Consider the following 22,951-nt stretch of genomic DNA (forward strand, 5'->3'; position numbering starts at 1 on the left):
ATGCCCCTGCTATGTCTTTGACGGTTCTCAGACACAGTAAGTGAACAGTGGGGCCATTTTACGTACATGTGCTGGACACTGGTCATTATGAGTTCCCCAGTTACATAAAGGCTTCACTGAAAATAGGATGTTTGGTATCAAACATCTTGTTTAGATAAACCCTCAATGAATCCAGTGATGGATTTATTAATACGGGCACTCAGAGGTGCCCCCTGAAAACCTACCACCTCCTATCATGGGCACTGACTGGTCAAAACCAGTGCAACCACCTGAGCCAGAGGTCTGGCCTCCTGAGGTAAGAGCCAGTGCTCTTGAGGGCTCAGAACAAAGGCCTGCTCTGGACAGATGTAACCTCCTCTCCCAGTCAGGATGGACATTCCAGGATGGGAAGCTTCAAAGTCCTTGCCGCCTTTAAAATGTGACCCAGACCTTTCCAAATGGTAGAGCAGGCCGACCCTCCAGTTCCTTACCCCACTTTTGGCTGCAGGACTGGTGGGAAAATTAGTATTAGGAGCACCCACATCATGCCAGCCCCACCCCTTAGGTTGAAGAGAGAACGTGAACACTACTTTTTAAATTCCTCCATCTTGTTTGGAAGGAGTTAGGCCAATAGAGTTAGGGCTCTACCCACTTTCCAAAGGAAATACTCATAAGAAGGATGTAGTCACTCTAAAGATGATTAGCCCTGTGACTACCACCTTGCACTCCCTGTAATGCCCCTAAATTCAGTATTTAGATGGCACCCCTGAACTCTAGAACTCAGATTCCTGATGACCTAACAAGAGCCGGACACCACAGAAGTCGCACCTGCAGAGAAGACTGCAGATACCAACTGACTTGGCCCAGCCCTACCGGCCTGTTTGCAGCCCTCAAAGAACCTGCACCAAAAGACCTCTTGTCCTGCAGCCCAGCGACCTTCAAAGCCTTAGGAGGACTGCCTGCCTTTGATAAAGACTAAAAACTCCCATGGACAGCAGACCTGTCCAGTAGAAACCTACTTTAGAGAAGAAGTCTGCCTGTGGAACCGCAAAACCACCTCTGGAACCACATCTGCATACGACGCCCACTGGTCCTGTGAACACTCCACAGCGCTTCCGCATCCCTGCCCCCCAACCCCTGACACCCCCGCCAGTGCTTACCTCAATCCCAAGAGACCAACCTCTGACACTACTTTCACTCACCTGAGAAGGAGCACATCTTCATTCACACCAATCTCCATTGGTTAACATTGGGCACCTGACTCTGAATTCGACCTCTGCACCTGGCCGCCCCTATGCCGCTGGGGGTGCACTCTTGATGCTGATTTGAACCTTGCCTGTTGTTGACCTAAAAACCCAAAGACTGGATTTGTAAGTCGTGTACTTACCTGCGAAACTGTGTTCTTGTTTTCCTTCCATAGGTTAACATTGAAGAGACTGAAAATTGCACTGTCGATTTTTGAAACTGAAAAGTATCTGTCATTTAAAAACTGCTTACCTTATAATGAAGATCTGTAATTCAAAGCATGTATAAAAGCTACTGTTAGTTTTCTAAATTGGTCTCAGATTTATTCTTTGAGTATGTCCCCCATTTATTGCCTCTGTGAGTACAACAAATGCTGAACACGACTACTTGATAAGCCTAACTGCTCACTCACGCTACCACAAATAGGTCTAGTGCTCTATCTATTTCTGCCTCTCCAAACCTTTGGGGATCCACTGGACTCTCTGTGCAGTGTGTTTCAGTTTAGGGCACCATATAGAGAGCCATCTTCCTACAGCTTATCAAAGCTAACACTCAGTGTCCACAAGACACTCTGATTACAATATATCTGCTTCATGGCTTAGGCTTCACCATCAACGTTGCCATGTCTCACGTACATCCTCTACAGATTAAGCCATATCTAGGGGCTATTCGAAGCTCACAAATAGGATTAGCCTATCCTAATTTTGCCGGAGCCCAGAATTTTCAGATACTATTACCTCAATTTCAGACACATCAACAGATAACAGTGAGGGCAGTCATGCACCTCCTAGGGATGGTCGTCTCCTGCATTGGCATAGTTCCGCACATCTGACTACACGTGTCTGTTACAGGAATGCTTAGCACTACAGGGGTCTCAGTCACAGGGTCATTTAGAGGATCTAGTGTTGATAGACCTCCAAACGCATCACTCTCTGCAATGCTGGAATAACAACAACCTGTTAAAAGGGCAGTCTTTTCACAACCCTGTAACCCACATCACTGTCACAATGGACGCATCATTTAAGGGATGGGGTTCACATCTGAGGTATCCCACAGTACAGGGTATTTGAGAAATCAAATACCGGGATCTCCATATCAGCTACCTAGAGCTTCTAAATGTTCACTTAGTCTTCAAAGCATTCCAACCTAACCTCATTCACAAAGTTGTCCTAGTCTGGACAGACATCATGGAAGCCACGTACTTTAGTAACACAAAAAGATGGTGGATTGAGTGCTGAAACTTTTCAAACACTCGCCCCCAGTCACAGATCTGGGTTTAATCCATTGTTCTTTTTCTCACCATGTCGCCCCAGTTTGAACCCAGCCATATGCAAATCAGTCTTGACCCTGTTCCCTATGGGAACAGTCCAGCCCAAACGGTCAGTCCAGTTCCTCCCAGGCCTGTAAACAAGCATCCTGGGACCGGTTTCAAGGTATCACCCTTCATCAGCCAGGCTAGCTTGAATCCAAAATGCACAGTGAGCACAGGACCCACGTCTGGGCATACCCCCCCACTTAGAGCAACCTTAGCAACACAAAAGGATGATGGTCAGAGTGCTGAAACTTTTCAAACACTCAACCCCAGTCACCGAATCTGGGTTAAATCCATTGTTCTTTTGCTCACCATGACACTCCAGTTTGAACCCAGTCGCATGCAAATCAGTCTTGACTTTGTTTACCACGTACTATCTACAAAAGCAGGGAGGGGAGGGAGAGGCTATTTGGAGATGGGCAATGCATCACAGCATTCACCTGTTTGCACAATATCTCCCAGGCACAGATAACGATTTTGCAGTCCTCCTCAGCAGGCTGCAGCAACACATCCACGAGTAGTGGGAACTCCACTTACAATTCCTCCTCCCATACAGATGGGGGTTGCCTCAGCTAGACCTTTTCACAACTGCATAAAATGCAAAATGCCCAATTTTCACCTCAGGTTCCCACTATCCGATGGCAATGCACTATGAATTAGTTGGACAGGGATTTTTGCCTATGCCTTTCCACATCTCCCTCTCCTTTCATTTCTGGTTGAAAGCTCAGGCAAACATTGCGCACAGTGCTTTTAGTGCCTCCCACATGGGCCTGTCACCCCTGGTTCATAACCCTTCTAGACCCTTCTGTAATTCCACATGAGAAGCTCTTCAACAGGCCAGACTTTCTCAGTCAGATCCATGGATAAATCATGCACCCAGACAATAGTCTCAACTTAGGGATTCGGCTCCTGAGGTTAGAGTTTTGGTACATCAACCTAGCACCTAAATGTACAGCCATTCTTGAAGAAGCCTGTAGACCTACCACTAGAGTGTGCTACGTGGCAGAATGGAAAAGGTTTGTCTGTTATCGTTATTCAAAACACATTGACCCTTTCAAAGCTAATGTACAAGACATTGCTTGCTACCTGCTTCATTTACAAAAAGCTGGGTTAGCATTTACATTTCAACTCTGAAAATTGTTTTCTTAGTTGCAATGACTTCGGCTTACAGTTCAATGAACTTCAGTCCCTCTCAGGCAGACAATCATTCATGGTGTTCCACTAGAATAAACGTGTTCATCTTTCTTTCTAAAAGTGTGATCTGCCTTTATCATGGGTCTGTCGTTCATCGTCGCTTCTCATCAAACCACAGAGAAGGATCGCCCTCATTTACTGGACTTCAGGCCTGGGTTACCTTATATATACAGCACACAAAAGGGCACTTGAAATGATCCTGCCTTTCTGTGTTTCTCCAGAGCCAAGAACAGCAAAGTGGTTACAAACTGCATGGACTCTTTCTCTTTGCTTTATGATCTTCTATGCCTTGACCAATGAACCCTCACCTGCTAACATTTGTGCCTACCCCACTGGAGCTATTGCTGATTCCACAGTTGTGACTAGAGGCTTTTCAGTTGCAAACACCTGATGGGCGGCCAGGTTCATACTATATTGTGCCACAGATTTCTCACCTCCTTCACTAACAAGTTAGTCATAATTAAGATCGCAATGTATGCTAACATATTGTGTGCAGTATTAGTCACTGTCATTGATGCTCCTTCCGTTCCTCCCCACTTGCTTCAACGGGGCTTTGAAACAGTACCCCATGCCAATGTTGTATTCTGAGCAGGCAGTGTTTACTGAGGTTACACAACCATGTCATGATGCTTAAGAGCCATTGTTGGAAGAAAGTTTCTGGATCCAGCCTGGCACCTGAATGGAATTCATAAGGTGAGGAATCTGATATTATTATGTATCCACCAGAAATACTGTTACCGAAGGTAAGTAATTATTTCTTTTTACCTTCCCTGGCTCTCCAGTCCGGAAGGACCACTCCTGTTTGAAATGGGTTGCTGTGCTTCTCTTTTCAATTGGTCTTGCTGCCAGCACGTGTGTGTGGTTCTTGTCAGATCCTTACACAGTTGTGATTGTGACAAGGAAGAACGGACAAAGGGTTAATGCACTAACGTCCTACTTATAATCTACATTACTGTCACACCAAATCCTCCTGGTGAGTCTTACAACCCTACCATTACCCGTTCCCCTGTTAGTTTCCATGCTGTGCCTAGTATTTCTAGTCAGCCTTGCATGTAAGAAGGCAGTATATGGGAAAAATAAGGGAATAGCAATGAAACCATAAGCACTATGCCCATGCGTTAGTAATGGAGTTCTCAAAAGGCAGTGTAGTTTGGAAGCAACTTGACTGTCCGTCACAAGATTTGGCCTCTAACAAGGATTCCTTTACTTTAAGTAATGATAATTTCCTGTAAATAGTCAAGGCATTATGATAGCGCAGCATGTATGCAGTTCACCCACTTCCACAGTAGTTAAACTGGAACGGGCAGCCTTGGGGAACACCACCACAACCTACTGTGGTATAAATAAGTCTCCCATTTTCAATGACTGGTGGCTCTGATAGTCCAATTACTTTTGTCCAGGCATAACTTTGCCAGCTTAGCTGTATTTGACCATCTCAGTAGCATTAGACTTGTGTGCCTGCTGCGTTTTAGTGTTGCATCATGACTCCATTTATCTGGCTGACATCACACGTGCCCATTACTCTGCTTTCCATGCAACCCATGATTATCTTAACAGACCTGCCGCTCCATTGAGCAAAGCAGTCTGCTCATTCGTTTGTACTATTGCTGTAGGACCTCTGTTCAGAATTCTGGCTCCCATCCCATTCAGTATTGAAGTCGTCCCCCTTAGTTATGCAAACTTTTCAGCATTGCACATGCACATGGAGCCCTGCAGTTCTTTGGCCCACTATCCAGCCACCCTTGTTGAGCATTCCATTCACCATCCCTTGCAGCATTGTTGCTCCCCTTCCACCATTATCCATACATACCCACCCTCTGTCAACATATTTCCCAGCATTTAGTATTTCTTCCGTACTTTATACAAGAGCGAATCTTAAGTAGAAAGATTGATCTGCCAAAAGTTCTAAGGTTTGATCTCCATGGCCTGCCCTGAAAATTTGGTTGTCCAACCATCGAAACCAAGATTGGCCAGTTGCTGCTTGCTTTAAATTGAACAAATAGGGACTCCAAATGGTAAGAGCCATGCAGTAACTCCTTGCATAGACTAGCCTGTGGGGCCTGGACACCAGCTACCAGAACATCTGAAAACATTGAGAACTCAGACCACCATGTGCTCCAGCAGCCACAACCTTAGTGTGTCCAGTCACCAGGTCAAACTAACAAAATGTAGGCACATCAGCAACTCACATTGATTGACTTCAGAGGTGTGGAATTTGTATTGCCTAGGACATATTGTTTGGGATCAAAGGCAACAAGTTATCATGTGTTCGATGGCATATGTTGCTGCAGATACACATGTTTGGCACAGTCCGCTGCCTGGTGTTGGGCTCGGAGTATTACAAGTTGTTTTTCTTCAAAGAAGTCTTTTTTTGGTCACGGGACCGAAGGACTCCTCCCTCTTCGGCTCCATTGCGCATGGGCGTCGACTCCATCTTAGATTGTTTTTTTCCGCTGTCGGGTTCGGACGTATTCCTTTTCGCTCCGTGTTTCGGTTCGGAAAGTTAGTCAGAATCTCGGTATTGTTCCGTTCAGTATCGGGATAGTTAGGTACATCGACACCGATCATCGGAAGACTTTGGGGTAGCTTCGATTCCCCCATCGGGGCCTGGTCGGCCCGACCGCGTGCGACATCGAAGCCGATGGAACGGACCCCGTTCCGTTTTTGCCCAAAATGTCACAGTAAGTATCCTTATACAGATCAGCACTTGGTCTGTAACTTGTGCTTGTCCCCCGAGCACAAGGAGGATACCTGTGAGGCCTGTCGAGCCTTCCGGTCCAGAAAAACACTCCGGGACCGAAGAGCCAGGCGTCTACAAATGGCGTCCACGCCGACAAAACAACGTTTCGACGACGAAGAGGAAACATTCTCGGTTCCGGAATCAGAATCCGGAGACTCCGACGTCGAACAACAGCAACAAACTGTGAGTAAGACGTCGAAAAGTAAAACCATCGACAAACCGAAAGCCCAGGGGACGCCACTGCCAACAGGCGATGGCTCGACCCATAAAACAGGCGACCCGTCGAAGGCGCCGAAAAAGGGCACGCCCATAGCGAAGACACCCGACTCCGGTCGAGGGACCGCCATGGAGCAACCTCGGAGCCGAGAAAGCGGCTCCGAGAGACAAAAACAAGATACCGGCACCGAAAAACATCGGCACCGAGAATCCATGCCGAAAGGAACAAAAATTCTGTCGGTGCCGAAACCGAAAAAAGATTCTCTCTCGGCGCCGAAAAATACCACACCTTCATCCTACTCAGAGGAACAAGGAATAAGTGGCCAGATGCACAGATTTGGACAAGAGCTCCAAAGTGTAGAATCAGACTACACACAAAAGAGACTGTACATCCAGCAAGACACAGGGAAGATATCAACCCTTCCCCCAATAATGAGGAAAAGAAGGATGAGTCTCCTCAAGGATGACGCACAACCACAAGCCAAAGTGGTTAAAAAAGTCACGCCTCCACCCTCTCCACTACAACAGGCATCGCCGGCACAAACACCGCCACAAATGCACTCACCAGCGCAAACTACCATAAGTCAAGATAATCAGGATCAAGACGCTTGGGACCTATACGACACCCCAGTGCCGGACAATGATCCAGATTCATACCCCACAAAGCCGTCTCCGCCAGAGGACAGTACCTCATACTCACAACTGGTGGCTAGGGCTGCAGAATTCCACAATGTTCAACTGCATTCAGATCCTATAGAGGATGATTTTTTATTTAACACCCTCTCGGCTACACATAGCCAATATCAATGTCTCCCAATGCTACCGGGGATGTTACGGCACGCAAAACAAATTTTTGAAGAGCCCGTAAAATCAAGAGCCATCACCCCAAGGGTGGATAAAAAATACAAACCACCACCCACAGATCCAGTGTTTATTACTTCGCAGTTACCACCTGACTCCGTAGTAGTAGGGGCAGCTCGCAAAAGAGCAAATTCGCATACATCTGGCGACGCCCCACCTCCGGACAAAGAAAGCAGAAAATTTGATGCGGCAGGAAAAAGAGTAGCATCACAGGCAGCCAACCAGTGGCGCATCGCAAATTCTCAAGTGCTACTGGCCAGATATGACCGCGCTCACTGGGATGAGATGCAACTTCTCGTAGACCATCTTCCCCAAGAATACCAAAAAAGGGCGCAGCAAATAGTTGAAGAGGGACAAACGATCTCAAACAATCAAATCCGCTCTTCACTGGACGCAGCCGATACTGCAGCGAGAACAGTCAACACTGCTGTCACCATAAGGAGACACGCTTGGCTCCGCACTTCAGGCTTCAAACCTGAAATCCAGCAGGCTGTCCTTAATATGCCCTTCAACGAAAAACAACTTTTTGGCCCTGAAGTGGACACAGCCATTGAAAAACTTAAAAAGGACACAGACACGGCCAAGGCCATGGGCGCACTCTACTCCCCGCAGAGCAGAGGCTCTTTTAGAAAAACTCCATTTAGAGGGGGGTTTCGTGGCCAACCCACAGACACCACCAGCCAACAAACAAGAACCACACCATATCAGGGTTCCTTCCAAAGGGGAGGTTTCAGGGGATATAGGGGGGGTCAATTCCCAAGGAGTAGGGGAAGATTCCAGACTCCAAAAACACCTCCACCTAAACAGTGACTTTCAAGTCACGCAACCCCTTCACTCAACACCAGTGGGGGGAAGACTAAGCCAATTCTACCAATCTTGGCAACAGATTACAACAGACAATTGGGTATTAGCAATAATCCAACATGGCTATTGCATAGAATTCCACAAATTCCCACCAAACATCCCTCCCAAAACACGCAAAATGTCACCACAACATTTAGAACTTTTAGGACTAGAAGTTCAAGCACTACTGGAAAAGGATGCAATACAGTTAGTACCAGTACAACAAAAAAACACAGGAGTTTACTCCCTGTACTTTCTAATTCCAAAAAAAGACAAAACATTAAGACCAATATTAGATCTCAGGACACTAAATACCTACATCATATCGGACCATTTTCACATGGTCACACTACAAGACATCATTCCACTGCTCAAACAGCAAGATTACATGACCACATTAGACCTAAAGGATGCGTACTTTCATATACCAATACACCCTTCTCACAGAAAGTACCTACGGTTCGTATTCAAAGGAATACATTACCAATTCAAAGTGTTGCCATTCGGAATAACAACTGCACCAAGAGTGTTCACAAAATGTCTAGCAGTAGTAGCAGCACACATCAGGAGACAACAGATACATGTGTTCCCTTACCTAGACGATTGGCTAATCAAGACCAACACAGTAAAAAAATGCGCAAACGACACCACATGTGTCATACAAACCCTTCACAAACTGGGGTTTTCCATCAACTATACAAAATCACACCTAGAACCGTGTCAGACACAACAATATCTAGGAGCAACCATCAACACATCAAAAGGAATTGCCACTCCAAGTCCACAAAGAGTGCAGGCATTCCACAAGGTAATAAGTGCTATGTTTCCAAACCAAAAGATACAAGCAAAATTTGTGCTAAAACTTCTAGGCATGATGTCATCATGCATAGCCATTGTCCCAAACGCAAGACTACACATGCGACCCTTACAACAGTGTCTAACATCACAATGGTCACAGGCACAGGGTCAACTTCAAGATCTGGTGTTGGTAGACCGCCAAACATACCTCTCGCTTCTATGGTGGAACAGCAAAAATTTAAACAAAGGGCGGACATTTCAGGACCCAGTGCCTCAATACGTTATAACAACAGATGCTTCCATGACAGGGTGGGGAGCACACCTCAATCACCACAGCATTCAAGGACAATTGGATATACACCAAACAAAATTTCATATCAATTACCTAGAACTGTTAGCAGTATTTCTAGCGTTGAAAGCCTTCCAACCCATAATAACACACAAATACATTCTTGTCAAAACAGACAACATGACAACAATGTATTATTTAAACAAACAAGGAGGAACACACTCAACACAATTGTGCCTCCTAACACAAAAAATTTGGCAGTGGGCGATTCACAACAACATTTGCCTAATAGCACAATTTATTCCAGGAATACAAAACCAACTAGCAGACAACCTTTCGCGAGACCACCAACAAGTCCACGAATGGGAAATTCACCCCCAAGTTCTGAACAAGTACTTTCAAATTTGGGGAACACCCCAGATAGATTTGTTCGCAACAAAAGAAAACTCAAAATGCCAAAACTTCGCATCCAGGTACCCACACCGCGAATCACAAGGCAATGCTCTATGGATGAGTTGGTCAGGGATATTTGCATACGCTTTTCCCCCTCTCCCTCTCCTTCCATATCTAGTAAACAAGTTGAGTCAAAACCAACTCAAACTCATACTAATAGCACCCACATGGGCAAGACAACCTTGGTATACAACTCTACTAGACCTTTCACTAGTACCGCATGTCAAACTACCCAACAGACCAGATCTGTTAACACAACACAAACAACAGATCAGGCATCCAAACCCAGCATCATTGAATCTGGCAATTTGGCTCCTGAAATCCTAGAATTCGGACACTTAGACCTCACACAAGAATGCATGGAGGTCATAAAACAAGCTAGAAAACCTTCCACTAGACACTGCTATGCATCTAAGTGGAAAAGATTTGTTTACTACTGCCATGCCAATCAAATACAACCATTACATGCCTCTACTAAAGACATAGTAGGATACTTACTACATTTGCAAAAAGCAAATCTCGCTTTTTCATCTATAAAAATACACCTCGCAGCAATATCTGCTTACCTACAAACTACTCATTCATCGTCTCTATTTAGAATACCAGTTATTAAAGCATTCATGGAAGGGCTAAAAAGAATTATACCACCAAGAACACCACCAGTTCCTTCATGGAATCTTAACATCGTCTTAACAAGACTCATGGGTCCACCTTTCGAACCCATGCATTCCTGTGAAATGCAATATCTAACCTGGAAAGTCGCATTTCTCATTGCAATCACATCCCTCAGAAGAGTAAGTGAAATACAGGCATTTACCATACAAGAACCATTTATTCAAATACACAACAATAAAATAGTTCTAAGAACAAATCCAAAATTTCTGCCAAAAGTAATCTCACCATTCCATTTAAATCAAACAGTAGAATTGCCAGTGTTCTTCCCACAACCAAATTCCATGGCTGAAAGGGCACTACATACATTAGACATCAAAAGAGCACTAATGTATTACATTGACAGAACAAAGCTAATCAGGAAAACAAAACAACTGTTCATAGCTTTTCAAAAACCACACATAGGAAATCCAATCTCTAAACAAGGCATTGCTAGATGGATAGTCAGATGTATTCAAACATGCTATCTTAAAGCCAAAAGAGAATTGCCTATTACACTAAAGGCACACTCAACCAGAAAGAAAGGTGCTACAATGGCCTTTCTAGGAAACATTCCTATGAGCGAAATATGTAAGGCTGCAACCTGGTCTACGCCTCATACGTTTACTAAACACTACTGTGTAGACGTACTAAATGCACAACAAGCTACAGTGGGCCAAGCTGTACTAAGAACTTTATTCCAAACTACTTCAACTCCTACAGGCTAAACCACCGCTTTTAGGGGAGGTAACTGCTTTATAGTCTATGCCAAACATGTGTATCTGCAGCAACATATGCCATCGAACTGAAAATGTCACTTACCCAGTGTACATCTGTTCGTGGCATTAGTCGCTGCAGATTCACATGTACCCTCCCACCTCCCCGGGAAGCCTGTAGCCGTTTAGAAGTAGATCATAAATCTTAAACATCTGTACATTTGTAAATAATTATTATAAACTCTTAACGTACATACATATTCACTCCATTGCATGGGCACTATTTATAGCAAACAACTCCATCCTCACCCTCTGCTGGGAAAACAATCTAAGATGGAGTCGACGCCCATGCGCAATGGAGCCGAAGAGGGAGGAGTCCTTCGGTCCCGTGACCAAAAAAGACTTCTTCGAAGAAAAACAACTTGTAATACTCCGAGCCCAACACCAGGCAGCGGACTGTGCCAAACATGTGAATCTGCAGCGACTAATGCCACGAACAGATGTACACTGGGTAAGTGACATTTTCATTACTTTGTCTGAAGGACAAGAAGGCCTAGCCTCCTGAACCAATTGGCTGTCAGTTTACAGTACTGATCTGTAAAAGGACTGTTTGGGCACTAAAGCAAGATTTGCAGTTATATGTGTAAACTGTTCAGACTTGTGCATGTCATTTATTAAAGGCTAGTGGTGTAAGGGAATGCATCAAGCTCAGCATCAATTACTCACTGATTACAGTACTTAAACATGTACCCATTTGCAGTATTCGACAATATGAGACTACTAACAATGCTTGTCGAATTTTCCCCAATTTTATGCTGAAGCATGAAAGCAAGATTGGTGACTTTTTTTTGCTTCAAAATAAAAAATATACATAAACAGTTGCCACTTGAAAAGTGTTTTCTTAAACTGTTGCACAAGTTCTATGAGGTATGTTTTAATAAATGTGTTTGATGCATGTGAATATTTTTTTTATTAAGAAATTGTGGGCGAATCTGTGTAAAACCAAAAAGTGCAATATGAAAATAAGTTGTGCCCAACTTTTAAAGAAAGACACAAAGGTTACCACAGATAAGTGTTCTTGTATTGGTGCTGATTTAAGACTTTATATAATTCTCAAACATTTACTGAAGTATGACTGGAAACTGTTCTTTGAGCAACATTTTGTGAATTCCATTTTTGAATAAGAATATATATATATGGTTACAGGTTTCTATTCAGGCAAGTCGTCTTAACTTTTCATCCGTCTGAGGTTGCTAAAATGCATATTGTTCAGCTTAGTAACGGTAAACCTCTGTTTCAGTGCCAAAAGTCCCTAGAGTGTGAAAATGTTGTTTACAAAAATGCATCTTATAGTAGTGTATATTTGTCTGTGCATAAAACTTTTTTCCCTGCCCTGGAAAAAGTTCTGTCCTTCTTTTGTCAGGAGTAAACTTCCAACCTTTTCTATGTGGTAGGGGATCGGAGAGAAGTTGGTAAATACCTTTCAGCACGTAAAGTAGTGGGTGTTCAAAAACTCTTAGGACATTCCAACTGTGAACTACCGCTTATCATCCTCTTCAGTCCTTGAACATAGATTTGCAGAAATAATGGAAGATCACAGACTTGCTAGAATCTAAACCCTGATAGAATACGATTATAATTAGAGAGGCTATTTCAGAGCTCTCATATTCGGGGAACACTGCCTTAATTTGTCACCTCACTGAGGGCACCCAAAGGGACTAATTGATTTTTTTTTGTTGATTTTTTTAATTTTTTTTTTTTTTTATACAGACAATTAGATTTCTTGGGCAAATAGACATTTTAAAAAAATTCCATACGCATGCACTCTCTCACTGACAGCCCATGTCCTGTCCTGCTTCTAAAGATTGATGATAAAAGGGCAAGTCTTGCAGATTCATAAAAATATTGTCCTATGGGGATATGTAGTTTTTTTTAGCATAATTCTTGAAATGTTTATTTGGTCAGTTTGTTCCCCTTATAAATATCTTAAGATCCTTTTCAGTAAACATTTGAGGATAGTCTTTAAAAGTGGTTGCTGATGCATACTGTACTCTTTTTTAAATAATCTAGGTATGTTCCATATTGTAACCATTATAATCAAAGTGAATTGCCTGCCTTCATTGTGTTTTCCAGTTAAAGACTCCAAGTGATTTTAAAAATAAATTGCTACTCTTCGATTCTCCTCTACTGAGCTGCTCAGATGAAACCCCAGCTGCTTGGACAAATGGAACTGAAAAGATGTCTTCGTTTGAATCATGTCACCCTGTGGGTCTTGATCTAGACTTGGATGAATCCTCTTTGAGTGCTCCAGAAAATAGCCCTTCACACATGGATGCCTACAAAGAGATTAGCAATGTTTCTGCAAGGTCGTGTCAGAGCACCCTGGAATTTCATGATGCAGAGTCCCCTGAAGACTTTGAAAAAGGTGCTGTTGTCATAGCCAGTAATCCACAGGATTCTGTATTGGAGAGGACCGACATGTTTCAGAATTTGCATGGACAAGATGTGATGCTCACAAATGAACACCTGGAATATCATCAAATAAACAATGGACAGCTTCATGGTAGGTTTCTCAAATTATAAATTCATTCTATGAAGTTGCATTTTTCCCTCCCTGGAGCTCATTGAGATTGCAGTGGACATCTAAGATATCTGCTTTAGCAAACCATATAATCAAAGCAGTTTGAATGCCGAGATTCTGTCCAACAGACCACCTACCTTCCTAAAGCTCACCTTTCTTTTGTTGAGAAATAACTAAATTACCGCTCAGCTGGTATGGATCCCCACATTTGCACAATTGTGTTTTGATATGCAGCTAGGTACTTTCTGTCTCTGATTCCATATTAGTCTTCTTTCTGAGTTCCAGTTTAATGCATCTAAACACCAGTGCACTGCATTCTTCATTTTTTTTTAAAGCTGGCATGGACCTGGTACACATTTGTAGAATGAGATCAGGCTGCCTCATTCACATATTCTGATGTGGTCATATTGCAACTACTTGTAGTCCCCCCAACTGAATCTGGATCACTGAACAAACATCTGCTACACTGTGTCACTTGGAAGCAAAAGATAAAATAGCTTTGTCATTCACAGATCTCTACCCCTCTTGATGTTTTATCTGTTCTGGACATGCCCTCTAGACACAGTAAGGTATTGCATTGTAAACCTTGATTGCTCTCTTCCCTCCCCCTCTCAAATCCCCCCCACCCAAGTGTGACCCTAATTAAATGACTTGGGGTAACATCAGAGCACTCTAACTAAGTAACCTCAGAGTTTTACAACAGGTGTGTGGTAGTCATTTAGCACGGTTTACCTCTCTCGTGTCAAGTTGCCTCCAAGGGAGTTGACATTGTTGCCGTTGCTAGAACTGTGTAGGAGGTTATGGTGCTTAACATTTGATTTGGCCTGTAAAATGTCCAGTATCTAAGTCATCAGCCTATCTTGCTACTAGTGTAAAGGACTCACAAGTAACTTATTATGCACACAGGTACCATGACTTCCTGTTGGACCATTGCAATATGTGTTATTGGGGAAAAATGAGCAGATCTTGCTCACTGTCCCTAATCTGTCTGCTGAAGCAGTGACTTTAATTCTGAAACTTCAGAATGTGTAAGTTGACCAGGCTGTCAATTAATATAATTTAGCTGGCCAGCTAGTTCAGGAAATCTACGAAAATGTGTGCGTAGCAAAATGCTACATATAGACACCGTACTCTTGCTGCTATTGATGTTGCACTTCCAGTGGTGCAGTTTCATTGCCTTATTAACTTCTCACCATCTCGACACCGATACCGGGAAGTGCTTCCACACCCAGCTCATGCAGTTGGAGTACTAGTCTGGTATGCCCCTGTTTGGAGAAGGTGCCGGTAACTTCGTGAGCATGAAATATTTTTTTGCCCAGTGTTAAAAAATACCTCTTTTTCTACAGTCATTCTCAAAGGTTTGGACTAATGCTTTCGTCTGAGAGTGCACTAAGGTCTGCTAACCAGACCTAAGTGCCAGTGCCCTGACCCTTCAGCATATCTGTTTGATTGGCTTGTATCTAACTGGGTGTAAGCCAGTCAAACAAAGATTTTCCGGATGTCATCTTGGAGGCCAGATGGCCCTCCATTAAAACTGTATGTGCCTGCTGTTGGAATATGTTTGTGGCTGGTGTTCCTTGTGTCATGTGGCGCCCTTTTCTGCACTGTTGTCCGAGGTGTGACTTTTTAGTTCTATCTTGAGCCCGCAATACCTTTCACTGTACACTGTTAAAGGTTACCTATGTCTTTTATGCAGTTGTCGAATCAGCTCTGTTCAAGTCAGGTTTGTGACTCGTTTTCTGAAACGTTTGCAGCACTTGTTTCCTCCTACCCCTTTCGGGATGCCCCGAAGGAACTTCAGTCTAGTTCTCACATTTCTCATGTGTTCCCCCTACACTGCTGTTATCTGTGGCTCTTGACTGTCAAAATGGTCTTTCCTAGTGCCCATTACATCAGCCAGAGTGTCCCAGTTTCTAACATTTGCTTGTAGTCCTTGCACACTTCTACAAATCTCTGCTAACTCGTGTCTCGTGCACGCAGTGATGAATTCTTTTCTCAATCCGTATTGTGTGATTTCCTCTGGTAACAGGCATTACTCATTCCCATCTCCAGGAGAAGTACTTCTTTGGGACTCATTCATATGGTGAGAAATCTGCAGTAAGACGTTTTATTCAGAAGAAGTTGTTTGTAACCTTTGATAATGATTTATATCATTGATTTATAATTTTCCTATAAATTCTTCACCACCCTTCCTCTTCCCCAGTAAGTTGTCCCAAGTAAGGCAAAACTGTGATGTGCTGCATTTGATGCTGTCGTGGTTCTTAGTTCCTTCCTGTATACCTAAGTGGAATGCAGATAAAATACCACAAAGTGACATCAACAAGCAGGTTGGTGAGTGATATATTCTTGTTGTATAATCTGGTTTTCTCACATCCGTGCACAGCTAGCTTGAGATAAACCTGGTGCCACCAAATAGTGCTGAGGGGTCAACTCTAGGTTCAAGCTTTCCATACCAGTGTGAGGCCTAGAATAAGTATTCATAAGGTGAAGAATCTGTGGAAACATTATGAATCCACTAGTAATTTTATAACTCTCCGATAGAGACTTCTAATAGCAGATTTCTCAACTTTTGAATATTCCCCAGACTGTATATGGAAGATTTTTCAGCTGTACCTCTGCATGCCGGTAGGTGACGCCATGTGGTTCTGCACCAACGCCTTTCCACTCCAGAAAAAACATGCAGAGCCTGTAGAAGCTCCACTACTGCACTCTGATGTCTGTTCCCTTCTTTCGGCACCACCAGATGTAGATCTGGAGCTGCTGCTGGTCTCTTTGAAACATCCGTACCTCAAACTTTAAAGTGTGCAAGGAAAATGTCCCCTGCCAAGGCAACAGGATTCCAACCTTGTTATGACTGTCACAAACAAATATCTGTGACAGAGCCTCATCAGGTTTGCCTGTGGTGCCTGGGGTCAAGCTACAACTCTTAAGGCATGCAGTAACTGCGCGTTGATAAACCCGAAGGCCATACGGAACTCGAATTGAAACTGCACGTCGCCAAGCACCCCAAGACTTCACATGGTGACAGTCCATATCAAAGGGTTGGTCTTGGTCCTTGTTCCTTTTCTGGTCCAGGAGTTTCTAAAGTTGATACAGAGGCCTGGTGCTCAAAATCGTTATGGCAAATAGAAGAAGAAATATAAAAAAAAGTCTAAGAAGAACTCGACCCTTCCTGCTTCTCTTGTTCTCCTGAGAAGGCAGGAGGATGTTGCCGTGCCCCTCACTCCTGCTCCAGAAATAGATTGATGTTAGAAACCATCCTGCAACTTGTTCCAGCTCATGAGTTTCCGGGGCCGTCTGCAACACCAAGGCAGATAGAACTCATACTCCGACCACTTCTGACTCCCTCTGGCATAGCTGCAAGACCCATTGAGCTTCATGGTCCTCTATCTGATACAGGTGGGTTTGATGTCTGTGGCAGTTGGACCTACCAAACCAGTATTCTTCCGTTCTTTGTTGCCCGTTCATGTCCCACACCAGCTCCCAAAACACCAATGGTGACTCCATCAACTCCGGAGCAAGGGGCACCCATTGTGCCAAAGAGCTCTCCAAGTCAAGGGTGTGCTCGGTTTCTTATAAATCATAACATCTGCTGTAGAATCGCTTAGTGTTCCACTTCCACAATGCAGGACTCGCACTTTATTCCCTGTTAAAACTGATTCGGACAACGACTATGATGCAGCTGTTGAATTTGGCGAACCCTTCTCTGAAGAGAACTGTTAAGATGGCCTCCACAATGCCAGTAAACATGCCACCTCTCATCTCGTGCATCATCTCACCTCGGGTCCCTACCACTGAGGAAAGTGCTTTCTTTGCTATAGTCATGCCATGACAGCCAAAGTTCTTGACATACAGCTCTGAACTATGGAAGTCAAATCTAATGTTCTGATTTAGGTTCTCCAGCCGAGGGAGACCAATGTCAAACCCATGCCACATTTCAACAAGACATTGACTGACACCTTTTTGAGGTCTGGGCCAAAGGTTGATCTCCACACCCCCATTAAATTACCAAATTGTTCAAAGCCCGTGCCTTGTCTCATGTGTCCCAGCATTTATGCTTCATCACCTCTCCTTTAAATGTTTTGGGGTGCAAGCTTCCACTAGTTAGATAAACCTTATCTCTTTTCTGAATGTTCCTCCTTAGAGGGACTCCAAGAGAGTTAAAAACTTTAAGAAGAGTATTTCCGTCAACATGTTTGACCATTTGGTCTCTTAACGTCTTCTGGCAGATACTCCCACATGCTTTAGGTTTCTGTTGGTCTGATTCTTCCAGGTGTACTATACATCCTTTGCCACACCCTCTCCCAGGCCATTCAGCAGGCCATGACGCTGCCAAATGTGTTGCACTATGGACTGCACACCACAGGCTTCGTCTGGTGAGCAGTTGGCACTAGTGTCGCCATCTTTTGTAATGTTTGGCTGCAGTTGACCGGCTTTTCTGTCGAAATTTATTCATCTCTTATGGGCATACCCTTAGATGGGACCCATCTTTTTAGGTAAAAGGTAGACTCTGCTTTGGAGCGCATTAAAGATAGCAAGCCCCCAACATGCTCCTTCAGCTTATATTTCCCACTGCTCCGCCCGTGTCAGGCTTTCCCCAACCCACCCAAGGATTTATTTTATGTTTTCATCAAAGGTACGCTAAACCGACAGCCACTTCAACCCCAGCAAGGTGTCCAGAATTCTGTTGCCAATGCCACAACAGCCACTTTCTTTGCAGGCAAGTACAGTGCACCAGCTGATCTACTGTTTGCCCTACTACACCCCTTCCAACAGCCCCAGAAGCCAATTTCCTTTAGTGGGCCCTTCATGGAGCACAGCCACCTGGTTGGAAACAGGAACCAATGATTAACAGGCTAGCAAGCCATACCATCACACAGATGGGGTCCTACAAGTTGTCCTGAAGGTATACGCTTCACACTTCATAGCCATGCTGCTGCACCTTTTGCCTTCCCCGGAAAGACTGATGGAGCGCCCATCTCTCCATGCTACAGAAACTAAGTGCAAGCCCTTTTGGTCAAAGGGACTATTGAGATAATACCTGCGCCAGAAGGAAAAACTCTTCATCCTGTTTTAGACGTGCGCCTTCTTAGTGCTTTCCTCCCAAAGTACTTTCAAGATACTTACCCTGGCTCCGATCTTGTCTGCTCTAGAAACTCGAGCCTACATTGTGGTGTATGATCTGTAGGACACCCATTTCCTTTTACCTATCTTATGTTCCCACCAGCGCTACTTGTGGTTCGTGGTGGGACTGGAGCATTTTCAGTTAGTGGTGCTCACCAGGGCCCCTCGGGTGTTCACGAAAATGATAGCAGTGGTAGCAGCACACTTTCAGAGGTGCCAGTTTTCCCCTACCTTGATTACTAGCTGTAGAAGGCAGGCTCGCCCCAGACAGTTGTCAGCCACCTTCAGACAATGGCAACCTGTCATCTTTGACGTTCACAATCAATGTGTCAAAGTCACATGTGACTCCTTTTCAGATGCCCCCTTCATCGGAGCCATTTTGGAAATGGTAGTTTTGTGCCTTTCCCCAAGAAAGAGTCCAGGATATTCAGACTGTGATCCTGATCTGTCTGCGTCTGTCCTGGATTTCGGTGAGGTTGACTCTGTGGCGACTGATGCCTCCAGCATCATAATGATCATGCATGCCATGTAACATATGCGGGCTCTGCAGTGGGATTTGAAGTGTTAGTGGGCCTAATATCAATGGGTCCTGTCCGACCATGTCCACATTTTGGAAGAGACTACAGACGATCTGCAGTGGTCCGTGATTCGGTCAGCAGCAGATTTCTATCCCTCCTTAACCCAAAGCCCACAGTAATGACAGATGGATTCCTTCTGGGTTGGGACATCAACCTGGAAGAGGTGACGATCAGAGGACTTTGGTCTCCAGCAGAGTCCCAGCTCCATATCCAGATTCTGGAGCTGAGGTCCGTCCACATCCACTACACATTGGAAGCCTTCCTCCGGTCCATCAAAGAGAAGCTGGTGAGGTGCTCAGAGACATCTGATAGAGACTTCTAGTTGCAGATTCCTTACCTTTGAATTTCCCCAAGGGTCAGTCTGAATCCAGAGATTTTTCTTCGACCAGTACCTCTGCGCGCCGTCAGGTGGCAGCGGTTGACTCCGTGGGCCTCGTTGGTGTCGTGGTCACCGTGATGACGTTGCGGTCGTATATAGGCACCTCCCCGGCGTGCTGACTTAATTTATTTTCTTTCCACACCAGCCTACGCGCAGATCCGAAGGGAGCTACTTCAGTCTCTTTTTGACTACAACAACACTTTTTGTTGAGTTCCTTTTGACGAGGTCGTGGATGTCCGGTTTTAAGCCCTGTGACTCCTGTCAACGAATGATGTCGGTGACGGATCCGCACCTCGTGTGTCTTTGGTGCCTGGAGCGCGATCACGACCCGAAGTCGTGCTCCAAGTGTCAGGCCATGGACCGGAAAGCTTTGAGGGAGCAGACCTTAAAGCTCAGGGCAGCCCAACACTCGACTCCGCAACGCTCACTGTCTCGTTCGAGAGGAACGTCTCAAGACTGGCTGCGGCATCACCACCACTCTTCATCCTCAAAGTAACCAGGACATTTGGGTCATAAGAAAAAGAAGTAGAAGAAGGACAAGCGTTCTTCGACTTTACTCTGTCGCTCAGATGATACGGCGTGTCCTCAGAGCCTTCATCTGGGTCGGCCTGCGCTTCTTTGACTTTCCAGGAGCTGGAGCCACCCCTACCCAGCTCAAAGAGTTTTATGAGGCAATGCGCCTAATTTTTGGGCAGACCGACCCACCCTCTGGCATGGACCCTTTAGAATACCAGCTTGACCCCCAAATGGACTAGGTTCAGGATTTGGGTGATGCCAGTGATCTAAACACCTCCCCTGACAATGCTCCCTCTTCCTACTGTGGCTATGGAGGAGGGTGCCTCATACTCCATGGTGGTGAGAAGGACGTCTTAGGTCTTGGACCTTGAGCTACCTTTTGTGGAGGTTAGGCCTAATATCCTAACCGATGTGCTTCAGCCGGGGTCTTCCACATCAGAACCCCTTCTTCCCTTTAATGAGGCACTGACGGACGTACTTTTGGGTACTTTGTCCAGACCCAGCACAGGGGCTCCTGTGAATAGGACGATTGCCCGCCGCCATCGGCCTGTGCCGACAGACCCAAAGTGCCTCACCAAACACCCCACGCCTAACAGCATCCTGCTAGTTCAAAAGGCCATATGGCATATGCAGGCCCTGCAGTGGGACGTGAAGTTCCAGTGGGCGCAGCATCAGGGGAATCTCTCCGACAAGGTCCAGATCTCGGAAGGAACTGCGAGAGACCTGCAGTGGTGGTTAACGAATCAGGATTGGGTCAAAGGCAGAACCCTCTCCTTTCACCAACATGATCTTAGTCATGACAGATGCATCACTCCTGGGATGGGGAGGCCATATGGGAGAGGTGGCGATCAGAGGCCTCTGGCGATCAGAGGCCTCTGGTCTCCGGCGGAAACCGGGCTGCATATCAATCATCTGGAGCTCTGATCGAGTCGACTAGCATTAAAACCATTCCTTCCCTCTCTCAAAGGGAAAGCAGTGCAGGTGTTTACAGACAACACCACCGCCATGTTGTACTGCAACAAACAAGGTGGAGTGGAGTCGTTGTCCCTTTGTCAAGAGGCTGTTCGCCTCTGAACTTGGCTGGAACATCAGGGCATTTCCTTTGTGGTTCGACACCTGGCGTGCTCCTTCAATGCCAGAGCAGATTAACTCAGCCAGCGATGCGTGGTTGATCACGAATGGCGTCTCCATCCAGAGGTGGCATAAGGTCTTTTCCTTCAGTGGAGAGAACCTTGATTAGACTGGTTTGCCTCCAAAGAGAACGCGCAATGTCAGCTGTTTTGCACATTGGAGTTTCCAACGCGCACTCGCTTGGCGGCGCTTTTCAGTCCTCCTGTACACCTTTCCGCCCATACCACTTCTGCCCAGAGTTCTGAAGAAGATCAGGCAAGACCGGGCCCAAATTATACTGGTGACTCTGGACTGGGCACGAAGGGTCTGGTATCCCGAGCTGTTGAGCATGGCCATAGCTCCTCCCATCAGAATGCCTCTTCGGGAGGATCTTCTGTCACAGCAGCAGGGAAAGGGTCCTCCATCCGAACCTGTCCACCATCCATCTCCTTGCGTGGAGGTTGAGCGGCGACAGTTGACTTCTTTTGACCTGCCACCTAAAGTCTGTAATGTTATCTTGGCAGCCAGGCGTCCCTCAACCAAAACCGTATACGCCTGTTGGAAGAAATTTGTGGTATGGGCATCAAAAAATCTGTTGATCCTCTATCTGCTCCTCTTTCTCAAGTCCTGCTCTTTAGTCTTTCCCTTGCCCAGCAAGGCTCCTCCCTGGGCACTCTTAAGGGATATCTTTCTGCTATCTCTGCTTTCTTGAGGTTACCTGATCAGCCTTCTTTATTTAAATCTCCTATTGTTGGGAGGTTTCTTAAAGGCCTCACACATCTCTTTCTTCCTATCCCATTCATCATGCCCCAGTGGGATCTAAACCTGGTTTAACATACCGTATATGTGACCCGTTTGAGCCGCCCCTCAACTGCCCTTTATGGCTCTTAACCATCAAGACTGTCTTTTTAGTTGCCGGTACTTCCGCCCGCAGAGTAAGTGAGCTCCAGGCTCTTTCATCTAAGCCACCGTTCCTGGCAATACATCCTGACAAAGTCGTACTTCGCACAAGGGCTTTTTTCCTACCTAAAGTAGTGACACCCTTCCATGTCGGAGAGTCTATCACCTTGCCTACCTTTTATGCACCCTGCATCCCTCACATGAAGAGGAGAGACTCCACCGTCTGGACCCAAAAAGAGCGTTGTCGTTCTATCTCGATCGTACCAAAGACTTCCAGGTGGACGATCAACTCTTTGTGGGATATGTGGGTGCGAAGAAGTCGGTGCAGAAGAGGACCATTTCTTGATGGGTACTCTTATGCATGAAAATGTGCTACGCTATGGGTAAGAAGCAACTTCCTGAAGGTTTGCATGCTCACTCCACCAGAGCTACTGCCGCTACCAAAGCGCTAGCATGGGGCATTCCA

The 22,951-nt window shown here is 45.2% G+C and overlaps 1 protein-coding gene across 2 annotated transcripts in view; it reads left to right on the top strand.

The window, feature by feature from the left end:
- Positions 1-22,951, top strand: part of AHCTF1 (AT-hook containing transcription factor 1) — a 1,009,458-nt gene that overhangs the window by 609,789 nt on the left and 376,718 nt on the right. For both annotated transcript variants that reach the window (XM_069235080.1, XM_069235081.1), the window contains one exon: positions 13,431-13,860. In XM_069235080.1, coding sequence (XP_069091181.1) covers positions 13,431-13,860 — 430 coding nt within the window. The remainder of the gene's footprint in view (positions 1-13,430; positions 13,861-22,951) is intronic.

The sequence above is a fragment of the Pleurodeles waltl genome, chromosome 5 (assembly GCF_031143425.1).
Source record: "Pleurodeles waltl isolate 20211129_DDA chromosome 5, aPleWal1.hap1.20221129, whole genome shotgun sequence".
Taxonomy (NCBI): Eukaryota; Metazoa; Chordata; class Amphibia; order Caudata; family Salamandridae; genus Pleurodeles; species Pleurodeles waltl.